Below are 14,232 nucleotides of genomic sequence, written 5' to 3'. Positions count from 1 at the left end.
AAATTAAATCAAACGGCTAAATCAATTAAAATAAAATATTTAAATCAAAATTCACCCAACAACTCTGTAAATTTCTTTTGTGTTTAAGCATCCACACAATAATCACTTTCGTCATATAATTCCTTTTTTTCTTTCTACCCACCTATGTATTTGTGTTTAAGAATGGGGGTAGGTTGTGTGATTATCCATGTTCTTTCATGCGTTGCATGTGTGTACGAATGAGGTAAGTTTAATGATTTTTCATTATTTATAGAAAGTTATTCGTATTTTTCCACATCACCTAAGCTTCGTCACCTTCCAATTGTTAACCAACACGCCTTGATACATGTACTGTAAACAGTCCCCTAATTTACGTTTTGGATTGAAAGTTTTACTATGATTTAGAAATGTTGCATTCTCGTGAGAAAATCTTTTTACTCTTCCCGGAAAGATTTTGCATATGGTCTTATCGGTCTAGAAAATGATCAGATATTTATACCATGCTCGTTTGGGTTGGAAGATGATTTTAATCTTTAATATATGGGATATTGGAAGATAGGAAATCCAACTTGGAATTTTAGGCGTAGGGATGAATGCTCTTAACACTTTTGATAGGAAGTTACGATAATCATTTTGCTTCAGTTTGTTTGCTTAATCTATCTTTTCGCAATTGACAAAAGAAAAAGATCAATTCATTCGCAAATGGCATGTAACTCAAGAAGTTGTTAAGAGCTTTAACCATATGAAATTTTGTATTCAGTCCCCCTCTCCCAGAATCGATTGTATAAAAAAGTTGACGGTAAACCTACTCGACCAACAAAAAGAGAACAAAAACTATAAACGACTCGATTGAAAATAACCAAGGTCGTTGGGGATGAATACAAAAATGTGTTAAAATGGCAATGTATGTGCACATTGCAATATCTTCCCTTCTTCCATAAGCTTCCCTTCGATATGCACACATAACCAGTGTGAGCTCCGTTGATACAATCACACAGATAATATAATTACAACCCATACTTTATTTTTATTTATAAACAAACAATATTATCTACACTACGGAGAGGGAGAGTGGGCCAAGTCTCACAATGGACCAGCCATAATAATGTGGTTCAAATTCGCCTTTAGTGAGAATCGAACCTAAGATCTCTCACTTACAATCCATACTAAGCATCCAAAGGATGAGGCTAAACAGAAATAGTATTGCAAACAGCTGTAAGGGCAAACCCACATAAGCATGAGTAGGCCTGACATTTTGGACCAAACCCGTTAACCCGACCCGACCCAACCAGTTAATATTTGTATTTGGGTGGATGCTTAACGGGTCGGGTCGCTAACGGGTGAACCCGTTAACAACCCATTAAATAACGGATCACTTTGGGTCAACCCGTTAGACCCATTAGGACCCGTTAGCACCCGTTAGTTGAGAATATTTTAGTAATTTTAGTAAAATCTTAATAACAAAAAATAAACTTTATGCAAAAAATAATAATAATAATAATAATTGTTAACGGGTGAAACGGGTGACCCGTTAGCTTAACGGGTCGGGTTCGGATGACCCGTTAGCTTAACGGATTGGGTTCGGGTGACCCGTTAACTTAACAGATCGGGTTGAACCCGACCCAAACCCAATAAACCCAACCCGTTTACGGGTCTAAGCATGAGCCTAGTTAACATGACCAAGGAATAGCACATCATAAACATAGCATACGATATCTATCAAGTTATATACCAGATCCAATCGTCACGTACAAAGACAAAGCCCTAGTTGAATATCCATGAACAAAGCCAAGTCAAGAATTTCTATCTGTGTCCAAACTACGAGCAAGTTGATCAGTGAATTTTTCTTCCATACCCTTCAGCAGGTCACCAAGTTGAGCCCAAATAGCGGAATTAGAAGCAGAGTCCATCGGTGGATGAGAAGCACCAAAACCCGTTACATGTTAGCATCACTAATTAATTGGAAAGACTAACCTCAAAGCTAAATAACTGTGATGATTTCCAAAAAGGCAATAAATACTTCCCATGATAAAAATGGGAAAGGATGTAACCTAATACTATGGAGGCATTGAAACGTGAATTCTGATATGTGGTAAAGAAAAAAAAAACATTACGCTGGAGGGATATATGAAAACTGACAAGAAACAGAAATAATAGAAAATCGAATACCCTTTAAACCAAAGATTTAAAAATGTAGTTATATACAATGAAGTATTAAAAATACCTTCGTACGTTGTTCATCTTCAAGCTGCAGTTTAGCTTCGTTCTTGCGCAACGCAGCAAGCTGCACATACGATGAAATGCCCAAAATCATATATACTTACTAAACAAGCTAACTACTGAATAATGGAAGACAACTCCTTACAATATACCATTGTCTGTGTAAGTTCGTGCACGTATATGCTACATAACATATACGTACACCTGCGTCTTCTCTATGATTTACCAAATCAACAAGAAGAACCACTTAAGTAACCTCTACTGCACTAATTGTGACGGAAACAAAACAACCTACAAGACATACATTTCACTCAAGTTAGAGAATATCCTTACCTCATTCTCAAGAGAAGCACATTTATCCTTGAGTTCCCGAATCGTCTACAAGCAAGAAAAATCCATCATTCAAAATAAGTTAACTCCACATCAGTTCAAACCGAAAATAGATCATCCTCGTTATACCTAACAATACCTTTTGCTTTTCTGATTCATCATCATCAACAGAATCATCCCATGGATATGATACGAAAAGTTTCAAAACATCCTTCAACTCGCATTTTTTTCGGTTGCATATAGGACACTGAAGGGAAAGGGAAATGCACATTCATCAATGTCAAACAGAAACATTTTCAAACAGCTCGAAAACTACCATGGAATCGTCAGATAAAATCGCTACCTTCCCGGTATCTTTATGCTGTAGCCATCTGTTTATGCAAGACATCCCAAATAGGTGCCCACAAGGAAGAGAACTGAAATCCTCCATCCAAATTTAATAGATTAATTAATTTCAAAAATTCAGATTAAATGAACAAATGCAGATTAAGAAATTGAAGTTTTGGGTTCAAACCAGATGCGGTGATCACCCTCAACGGTCCTAGAATCCAAGCAAATGGAGCAAATCAAGCCCTGTTTGCTGCCAATTCCACCCGCCGCCGACGACGACGTTTCGGGCCCTCCTATTCTTCTCCGCTTCTCTCCGCCTTCCTCGGCCCCACCTGACTGTTCCGTTTCGCCGGCAATTGCGGCAACATTCAAAAAATCAGCTTCCTCAGTCTCGTCGCCAAAATCTGTTTCGTCAGCAATTTCGGCAGCACTTGGAGGAACACCGAACCCATCCTCGTCGCCGGAATCAATTCCGGCAGCATTTTGAGAGAAGCTAGAGGCTAGTAGTCCGGCAAGGTACTGTTCATAATCCGGGTCTACTGCTAAGTCGTCGTCGAGGTCTTCGTGTTCTGGATGATCGTTGATCGGCAGCTCTGGGTGTTGCTCCTGTTGGATTTGGTCGTCGTCGTCGCTAATTTCGATGTAGGAAGGGTAAATGTCTGCCATGGGTGAGCTTAGAGCATGCTGTGCGCCTAGTGAGAGTGAGAAATGGGAAGGCCAAAGCCGTAGAGGGTTTCAGGCTGAAATTGAATGGGCGAAAAGGGAAAAGGGACATCACTAAGGCTGGTTTGGTATTGATGTGCTTTGAAAAAAAGCTGCTGTGAGAATAAGCGGTTGTGCTGTGAGAATAAGCGGTTATGAAAAAATCAGCAGAGTGTTTGGTAAACTTTTTTGTAAAAGTGCTTTTGAAAAAAAAAACAGTCTGATAGTGGGTCTTTTCATTAAAAGAGCACTGTAGCTCCGTGTGCTTTGAAAAAAAGCCAGTTTTCCAAAGCTACAAATAGCAGCTTCAGCTTTTTCCTTTGATTTCAGCTTATTCTCACATCAACTTCCAAAATAAGCCTTTTTTTTCAGTTTACCAAACACCTAAAATCCTCACAGTTTTTTTCATGGGTGCTTTTTTTTTAAGCACCTCACTCCCAAACCACCCCTAAGGTCATGCGTCCTCAACTCATCAAAACGTGCATGTATGATTTCTCAACTAAAGATTCATTACCATTGGTCCATCAACTTTAATCTAGAGAAATGATTCATTAACTTTAACCTAATTGTAGCAATAGTCCTTTCAACATAACTCGTTTTGACAAAATTTTTGATGTAGTTGACGAAAATGATCATAATTACATACTTTGATGAGTTGAGGGATCTTAATTGTATAAATGATCATTCAAACATAACTTATTTTGACAAATTTTTAACGAAATTGATGAAAATGACTATAGCTACACATTTTGATAAGTTGAGGGACCAATATTAATGGATTTTTAGTTAAGGGATCATTGCTCCAATTTGATTAAAGTTGATGGACCATTGTTACAATTTACTCTTCCAACTTAATTGGAAGAACAATTGAACCTTATATATGGAGTGAAGTTCTTAATTAAAGTTCAAAATATTATGGGTGCATTTTTGCTCACTACTTTATTAATGCTCACAATCTTAATTATCACCATTAAATGGGTTAAATTTTGAGATTGACTCAAATGTCAAAATGGTGTTTTACGTGTTTGGTCAATTTGGTATTTGTTATTTAAATTTGACCAATTTAACCCTTGTATTTTAAACATTTAGCAAATTTGGTCAAATCTATTAGTTTACTACTAAATATTTTTGGGTTTTTATCATAAATGATCCTTGAAATTGATCATCACCATCAAGATGATCCCTGAAATTAAAAATCAATAAATGTAGTTCTTGAAAATAGATGTCGCGTATCAATATGATCATTCCACCACTATTCTGTAAAAAAAAATTATTATATGCTGATGTGGGTTTAATAATTAATTAAAAAAATTATCTAAACACCTTTTTGCACAATGAATTTTTTTTTTCTTATAGTAGGCCTACTCCGAAGAGAGATCCCTTCCATAAATTCTCAATGGCACAATGCTTAAACAAGGCCTAAGAGAGGGTGTGGAAATATTTTTCAGATGGTCCCTGAAATTGAACTATATCATCAAGATGATCCTTGAAATTGACCAACACCATCAACATGGTTCCTTAAATTAAAAATCAATAAATGTAGTTCTTGAAAATAGATGTCGGGTATCAATATGATCATTCCACCACTATTCTGTAAAAAAAAAAACATTTTGTTATATGCTGATGTGGGTTTAATAATTAATTAAAAAAAGTTGTCTAAACACCTTTTTGCACAATGAATTTTTTTTCTTCTTCTTATAGTAAGCCTACTCCGAAGAGAGATCCATTCCAAAAATTCTCAAAGGCAAAAGGTTTAACCAAGGCTTAAGAAAGGGTGTGGAAATATTTTTCAACCAACAATACACTCACCTTGGTTATAACCTTATTATCTCAAGGCAGACCTCGCGTGTTATTTGCATCACCAGACCACCAGGGAAGCGCCGAACAAGCTCTCCAATATTAAAATTGTGAGGATGTTGATCGCCTAAATGTTAACGGTGATGTCCTAGAAGTTATTGCCAATGGGCCAAGCCATCACCAAGGGTGATCTCAATCCAATTTCAATTCAGTGAATGTGCGTGTATTGGTATTTTTTTTTTTAAAGAATAGAGAGCGAATGAGGTAGAGAAATGTGGATTGGGATCGGAGGTGATTGCAAGACTTGATTTTTTGGTTGACAATTTTTTTATTAACTATTAAATTATTAAGCCTATTTGTATTTTTTTCAATTTAATTAGACTTATGTGACCCATTTACACATAACAGAATTTTTGACAAAATTGTGATGGAAGGGCTACATGGATTTGAAACACTTACTTGTAGACTATATTGATCAATTTTCAATTTCAGGGACCATTTTGATGTCGCGGGTCAATTTCAGGGATCATTTTGATGTCGTTGGTCAATTTCAATGACCATTTGTAAGAAAAAAATGACTTATGGAGCCCATTTATGTGCCACATTAGCACTTAACAGAATTGTAACAGAAGGACCACATTTATTTGCAACACCTATTTTCAGGGACTACATTGATTGATTTTCAATTTCATGGATCATCTTAATGGTGAGGGTCAATTTCAAGAACCATTTGCGAGAAAAAACACAATATTTTATCTTAAATTATTAGAAACCCTATTTAATTAAAAAGCATGAAAAGCTTAATGTCAAATTTTAAAAAAGAAAGATTTAAATATAAAAAAAAAGGGATTAAAAACTTGAGGCAACATCTCCAACCACGAACATGAAATGGAAAAGGGAGATCCACAATGAGGAGAAATGGTGCATATCAATGCTACGAAGGTGGTGGATAAGGAGATGACTCAAATTGGTGTTGTATGGGATCTACACTACCATGGCAGCAGAAGGTAAAGAGCACGCACCATCGACGTATCGTTGGAGATATGATGCGGAATTCAATAGTACGTGGGAGAACATGGCCCATATTGACATGTGACACCTTGTCATTATCCACGTGGGTGTCACGACATCAGTTAATAGCTGATTTAACAGCAACTTCAACAGATGTATGAAAAAGTTCCAAAATTATAACTTTGTTGATGCACAAAATCAGTGAGGATTTTGGTACAACAGAAAGTGTTTAAGTTTGTGACTTCACTAGATTGCTCCAGTCACTAGTATGGATAAGTATGTAAATGATAGAGACAGGGAAGCAAACACAAGATGTACGTGGTTCACTCAGATTGGCTACGTCTACGAAGTAGAGGAGTTCTCATTAATTGTGAAGGGTTTACACAAGTACATAGGTTCAAGCTCTCATTTAATGAGTACTAGTGAATGATTTAGTATAAATGACATTAGGAAATATTGTGGGAGAATGATCTCCTTTTATAGAAGAGTTTCTAGCTTTGTTCTGACATTGACACGTGTCGTGTTGTGATTGGCTTCTGATGTTGACACGTGTCACGCTGTGATTGACTTTTGATGTCGACACATGTCGTACTGTGATTGGCCTCCTGGTTGGAGGGGAACTATTCTGGGTCATCGACGGTATAACGTTGACCAGTGCTCAGTAGTTTTGGGATTGGTCAAGTATGGTACAAACAGTACACCCTAAGTTCCCGAGTGAGGGAAACTCCTCGGTTGGGGACTTGCAAGATCCAAGCCGCTAAGTAATCACGAAACTTCTAAGTACCGAATTGTGGTATCGTTTTCACTTGCCTTATCTGTCTCTTAGGTAGATGTGGCATCTTCTCTAGAAGTACTTTTCCTCAATTCAGGGGTGGTATCCTTAATCGGTGGAGATGCACAAGGTAATGTATCAATTTCACTTGAAGCTTACTTGTAGTTTCAGGCTTGGTCAAGCACGATACAAACCATGTAGTAGGAGTCCCCTAAGTCGCCAAGCTAGGAGATCCGCCAAAAGATGTGACAGACAAGGTAAGCAATCAGAGCTCCCAGCAATCAGTCTCAGATCAGAAGTTTGATTTCGAGTTCCGGCTGATTGTTCGCATTCTCCCTATCTTGTAGGCACCAGAAAGGATAAAGAGAAGAAAAATGAGAAGAGATGATATGAGATATTTTTGCTTTTGAAGAAGTAACTTTCCACAGGCTTATTCTTGAACTGGGCTGGAGGGTTTTCTGGTTTCCTTCAGAGTATAAGGTCGACTCAAGAATTTGAAGGTCAAAATAAGTCCATCAAATCAAGAGTGCGTTCAACCTTGATGATATGGAATACTTTTTTTGTTGACAAAGTAATAGATGAATCGACACGTGTTCTGTTGCGCTTGTCTCCACATGCTTCCTTGTATCATTCTCACTTGCTCTATCTGTTCCTCAGGCAGATGTGGTATCTTTTCTGGAAGCATAAGATGTTGAAGATGAGTACTCGAGAGCAATGCCAAGTAAGTAATCAGGCAAGGAGTTCCAGGCAGTCAGTTTCTGACTGGAAGCTTGATTCCAAGTGCTGACTGATTGTTCTATTTCTCCTTGTCTTGCAAGTAAGAACAAGGGCAAAGGAAAAGACAGGGAAAAAGCATGATATGGGATACTCTTGCTTTTAACCCTGATGATATGAGATACTCTTGCTCTGGTGTGACTTGTTTACAAAGGTATTAACGGGGGGAAAAGAAGCTGAGTATTTCGAGAGACTCTGCTGAGAGTGCCCTCTCGGATGTGAAGAAAAGTTAAGCATTTTATTTTATTTGCAGGTCTGCCTGGCTGTGGAGGATGAAGGTCGACATATATAGGAATTGTCCCAACAGCGAGTGGTAACATTGTTCCTTTACCCTTCTCGGTCATAACAATGTAGTGGGGGCTGTAAGATTCACGTGTTTTAACTTTGTCATAGCACTTTGAAAAAGTGGTCTGTGGTATCTGGAAAGCTGATGTTGCGTGTGAAGATTACAGACAAGTTTTATCTAAGGAAATTTGGCTCTCGAAGTTCGGAGAGCGATGCCTCTTCGATTTTTGAGAAAGCAATCATGTTGGGAATCTGGCTCTCGAGATTTGGAAAGCTGTGCCTCTTCGATTTTTGAGCAAGCAATCATGTTGGGAGTGTTTTCTCGAATGTGAGTAAAGGTTGGGCATTTTTACCAGTCTGCCTTGCCACGAAGCACGAAGGTTGACACATATAGGGACTTTCTAGTTATCAAGCAGTGGACGTAGCCAATGTTTGGGCTAGTAATTTTGGAGCACTGATGCGCCAAATGTTGATGCACAAAACCAGAGGGGTCTTGGAACAACGTAAATCCGACCGTGAATCTATAAGTAAGTAATGAACACAAGATGTATCGTAATTCACCACAATGTTTGGGCTACGTCCACACTGATGTTGATATTGTTTCACTCTGAATGGTGAATATACAAGAAGGCTAAAGGCAGTGTGCAATCTAGCATATTTTCTCTCTTCCCATGGTTTAGATCTTGACCTCCCCTTATGAGGAGAGTGAGGAGTCATTTTATAGAATAAGGGCTTCTCACTTATTACATATTTACCCCTTCATTTATTACATAATTACATTTGAGTCCCCTGAGTATTTATACGAGATCTAAATACGGAGACCCTAAGTATGGTACAAACAGTAGTCTCCCAAGTCTTCAGTCAAAAGAGTCTTTTGGCTGGAGACTTGAAATTCAGTCCATGTGTGGACCGAAGTAACTAGATGTCGTCTAAAACTGATACTCGATATGAGGCGGTGCTTAATGTGCAATGATGCTCAACTAGAAGTAGCACTTGTTGTAAGGCTGCTCGGCTTGTGGCTTATGTTGCCTTGGTTAGCTCGGCTTGTGGAGTTGAAGGTGAGGGATTCCCTTTTATAGAATAAGGGCTCACTCCTCAATACATAAATGATGGGCTAGAGTTGATGCTCGTAGCGAGGCGATTGCTCAGCAGGCGGCGATGCTCTCTAGTAATGGTAAGGGAGTCTCTTTTATAGAATAAGGGATGGCTCATCAATACATAAGTGATAGGTTATGAGTGATGCTCACGGCAATGCGATTTCTCAGAAGGCGGCGATATTCTCTAATGATAGTGAGGGAATCCCTTTTATAGAATAGGGATCGCTCCTCAATACATAAGTCATGGGTTAGGAGTGATGCTTGCGGCGAGGCGGTTGCTCAGCAGGCGGCGATGCTCTCTAATAATGGTGAAGGAGTCCCTTTTATAGAATAAGGGCTCGCTCCTCAATACATAAGTGATGGGCTAAGAGTCTCTCTCTAATGAAGGTGAGTGAGTCACTTTTATAAAATAAAGGTTGGCTCCTTAATACATAAATAATGAGTGCTCTTTAATGAAAGTGAGGGAGTTCTTTTTATAGAATAAGGGCTCGCTCCTCAATACATAAGTGATGGGTTAGGTCCCCCAAGTATTTTTCATGAGGCCCAATTGCGGAAGCCCAATAAATGGTACATAGTGTAGTCCCTCAAGTCTTCAGTCAATAGAGTCTGTTGGCTGGAGACTTCAAATTAAATCCATGTATAGACCGAAGTGGCGGTTGTTCGGATGCGGTCTTTGTATACCTTGCACTGAAGCTTTGTAGGTGAAGCTTTGCAAGTAAAGCTTTGAAGCTGGAGCTTTTGTAAATGAAGCTTTCGAAGCTGATTGACATGAGTGATGCTCATGAATGTTTATGTTGATTGACATAAGTGATGCTCATGGATGTTGACATGAGTGATGCTCATGAATGTTGACATGAGTGATGCTCATGAATGTTGACATGAATGATGGTCATGAATGTTTATGTATGATTGACATGAGTGATGCTCATGTATAATTTTGGAGTACTGGACGTACTTTTGATCACCTAGTTAGTGATAATAGCGGCAGGCTACCGAATAATTTTGGAGTACTGGATGTACTTTTGATCACCTGGTTGGTGATAATAGCGGCAGGCTGCCGAATAATTTTGGAGTACTGGACGTACTTTTGATCACCTGGTTAGTGATAAGCAAGTGGGTGTCCGGTCAGACAAGAGATCACCATGAGCACGTGGCTCATCAGTCTATAAGTTGGTAGACTTCTTTAATTAGCAACAATGTTGATCAGTAGATCTAGTTGCTCAATAATTCCTGACAATAAATGACAGTATAAGTATGACCGTATAAGGAATAAATCAAACTGACAAAGTTTGTCAAGGCAAAAATTTTGTACTGTGTGCCTTCTGTGAATAAATGATTTATTTTGTTGTGTGATAAATGACATGTTGCATAAATCAACAATATATTAGGAATTGCCTAAATGTGTGTGTGTGTGTGTATATATATATATATAATCATGAATAAATGATTTATTCAGTTGTTTGATAAATGACATGCTGCATAAATTAACAATATATTAAGTATTGCCTAAATGTGTGTGTGTATATATATAATCATGAATAAATGATTTATTCAATTGTTTGATAAATCACATGTTGTATAAATGACATAGTTTAATAGCAGTCACAATATTCTAAGCCAAAATATTGTATAATAAAGTTTTTACCCTACCACTTTAAATAATGAAGTCATGAATGATTAAAGATACAATAATAAAATATTAATTAATAAAATAATTGTAAGGAAGATTGCAGACAAACAAACGTTGTAAAGCGTATGCACACTGTAAAAGAATATGCTAATTGTAAAGCAAACGCTGTCCCTCAGTAAGGATGTGAAGATGTGGTTTCTTTTAGGCATGGCAGACAGCACAAAGGAGAATAATAGAAATATTGTAAGAAAAAACTTATCTTCTTCCTGTTTTCCACTGGTGGTCGTGGTATTTGCAGGAGGTGGAAATCCTGTATTTGGAATGATTAAAGATAGATAAGTGTGACATAAATGATTTCCTTCGTTGCTTTTAGTGAAGGCTTTTTCAACAAAGTGGGAACATGCACTCATTTCATCTGCACGCTAGCAGTGGCCTGTGAACACCCTCCAAGTTCAAGACCCCATTATAGGGTATGAAGTCCTTCAAAGCACTAGCGTTAATTCTCGTCCACCCCAACAAAGTGTTGGAGGTGGTATGAGGCCTTCCAAACTTAAACATCTTAAATAATTGGCTTGGTGGAAGCGCTGGTGCATCTCCTGCTGGGGCCAGATGAGTTAGTTCTTTCATGCTCTCATCTACTCTAATCTCACAGCTTCCAGTTTCCATATCTTCCCTGCCGACAACCCATCAGCCATTCTTCCAGTTTCCAGTGGGGTTGTTGACAACAGAAATCTACGTCCGGTCTGACGACGACCCCGGTCGCAGTTCGGCAGACTCCGGTTCGCAGCGTTGGATAGGTTTAGCGCCTCGAGGCGAACCTTCAGCACCTTGGCCTTTTTCAGAACGAGTCAGACAAGTCAGACAAGGGCTTCATATCATTCTTCTCCTCCGTCTTCACATCCTCAAAATCTTTCCACTTCATAAGCTTCATATTTGACTTGACTAAAAGTGATCCAAAATTAGTGCAGTTCCTCTTGAAACGCTACAGGCATCTGAACGAAGTTGCTGGATCAGCAAACTCACAATCCTTCTCATATGCATCAAGCCTAAGGTTCCATGTGACAAAGTATGATCTCTCAAAGTCTTATTTGATGGATTTAACTACCACCGCACAATCAATCGCTCCCAACCAGTCTCTTCCAAGCTCGAGGGCGAGACTAGGAAGAGGTTCGGAAGCAGATGGTGGCCGGAAAAACGACGTGGCAATTCCAAGAAGCTCAGAGCTATACCAGGCCACCTTAAGTAGTGAGTTTTGAGGTTGAGATTCTTTGTCGGTTGGGGAGTTAGTTGTTCGGTTTTCTGCTCTGCAATGAAATCTGTAGATGTTGTGATGAGGGTTTGGCTGGAAACTGAGGTGGTGTTGCTGTTAGGCGGTGAGGCCCTGAGGAAATGGAAGCGTATGATAAAATATGCGCCATTTTAGAGAGAGAGAGAGATAGAGAAGTATGGCTCAGGTCGGGAATTCCGAAAAGAAAGAGAGAAATTATCAGTAAAGAGGGAGTCTGTGAAGGTTTTCTGGAAAAGTCCAAAGAGTGAGGTTTTTGGGTTCTTGGGTTGTACAGTGGTGAGATGAAAATATGAAAAAGAATCGACATAGCTTTTCGTGTCGTTTCCCACAGATGGCACCAAATGTTGATGTACAAAATCAGTGAGGACTTTGGTACAACAGAAAATGTTAAGTTTGCGACCTTCACTAGATTGCTCCGGTCACTAGTATGGATAAGTATGTAAATGATAGAGACAGGGAAGCAAATATAAGATGTACGTGGTTCACCCAGATTTGCTACATCCACAGAGTAGAGAAGTTCTTATTAATTGTGAAGGGTTTACATAAGTACATAGGTTCAAGCTCTCCTTTAGTGAGTACTAGTGAATGATTTAGTACAAATGACATTAGGAAATATTGTGGGAGAATGATCTCCTTTTATAGAAGAGTTTCTAGCTTGTTCTGACATTGACATGTTTCGTGTTGTGATTAGCTTCTGATGTTGACACGTGTCACGTTGTGATTGGCTTCTAATGTCGACACGTGTCGCACTGTGATTGGCCTCCTGGTTGGAGGGAAACTCTTATGGGTCCTCGACGGTATAACGTTGACCAGTGCTCAATAGTTTCGGGATTGGTCAAGTATGATACAAACAAACTTTATGTACCACTCTAGGATGAAAAAAAACTTGATATACCAAATATTGAAAACCAAGAAATTTCACGATAATAAATTGAGATTAACCCTAAATCTAAATTTACTTACATGCAAAAGAAAATGTCAAAAGAAAAGTGAATAAGCCACTTAGTATTATGGTCTAGTAGTATTCCTCTTCACTTGTAAGTGAGAGGTCTTAGGTTCGATTCTCGCGAATGGCGAATTTAAATCACATTATTACTAGACTATTGTAAGGCCAAGACTACCTCTTCTTTTAGTATAGATAATATCGTTTGTTAAAAATAAATAAATAAATAAATAAAGGAGAGTGTGAAGGAGGATTTTTGTAGCCCATAAGAGCAAGTCCAGCAGGGCCTTTAGCCCGATGGACTGTGGACAGAACAAGACCAAATCGCCAGGGCAATCAAGTCCAGCCTATGTGGGCTTCAGCGCCGGAGGGGGGCCGAGCAACAAGCCCGACACGAATCGCTGGCCCGAGAGCCCAAGGTGGAGATAATGCAAGGCTGACGTCAGGGTGACATCAGCCACGATTTAAAACATGGGTCACCAGACCCCTCGAGGGAGAACACCAGAAAATTTGGCAAAGATTCATCCCGATTCCGATCTCGACTTAAAACTCCATTAAGTCTTCACTCAGAATCACAACACTAACAAGAAAATCCCAAATATTCAAAGGAACAAGGAAACTCACCTGAAACTACAAGCTAGAGCTTGAAGCTCTCGGGTTTAGGATCACTGCACTTCCTAGTGCACCGATGGTGCATGCAAGCAGGGGTGGATCCATATAGGGACCAAGGTGGTCCTAGGATTACCCGAATGCCAGAAAAACGCCTATGAAGATCCTTCGGGGACCCTCCAAATATTACAATAGGGAGGACAGATTCACGCCTAGGACTATATGGGCTACATCTAGGAAATTTATTTTGTTAAATGACATAGTTATGGATGGACCGTGGTACAATCAAAATTCTAATGCAGTGCATCCATGGAGGAGGTAGAGGAGCTGCAGCTTTCCCGTGAGGAAGAAGGCAAGTATTTACAAATTAGAAGAAGAGTTTATCGTTTATTTATTTTTTTGGACGTTTTACATTGCGTGGTTAGGACCACCCAATGTGAGAATCCTGGATCCGTCACTGCATGC

General features: G+C 39.0%; 1 protein-coding gene across 3 annotated transcripts; it reads right to left on the bottom strand.

Moving 5' to 3' along the window:
• Positions 1–1,666: 1,666 nt before the first annotated feature.
• LOC103423346 (uncharacterized) lies at positions 1,667–3,633 on the bottom strand. 3 transcript variants are annotated; one of them, XM_029090769.2, is made up of 6 exons: positions 3,044–3,633; positions 2,873–2,945; positions 2,669–2,776; positions 2,533–2,577; positions 2,205–2,263; positions 1,667–1,890 (listed from the first exon to the last, which is right to left on the bottom strand). In XM_029090769.2, exons 1-6 carry the CDS (start codon positions 3,523–3,525, stop codon positions 1,773–1,775), a joined length of 885 nt encoding a protein of 294 aa, XP_028946602.1. In that variant the 5' UTR covers positions 3,526–3,633; the 3' UTR covers positions 1,667–1,772. The 3 variants fall into 3 exon arrangements, with proteins under 3 accessions (XP_028946602.1, XP_028946603.1, XP_028946604.1); XM_029090770.2 differs by having other exon boundaries at positions 1,667–1,835; positions 2,204–2,263; positions 3,044–3,632; XM_029090771.2 differs by lacking the exon at positions 2,205–2,263 and having other exon boundaries at positions 1,667–1,835; positions 3,044–3,632.
• Between the last annotated feature and the right edge of the window lie 10,599 nt (positions 3,634–14,232).

The sequence above is a fragment of the Malus domestica genome, chromosome 12 (assembly GCF_042453785.1).
Source record: "Malus domestica chromosome 12, GDT2T_hap1".
NCBI lineage: Eukaryota > Viridiplantae > Streptophyta > Magnoliopsida > Rosales > Rosaceae > Malus > Malus domestica.
Note: the sequence above shows the minus strand (reverse complement) of the source record. Positions and strands in the feature narration are given on the sequence as shown.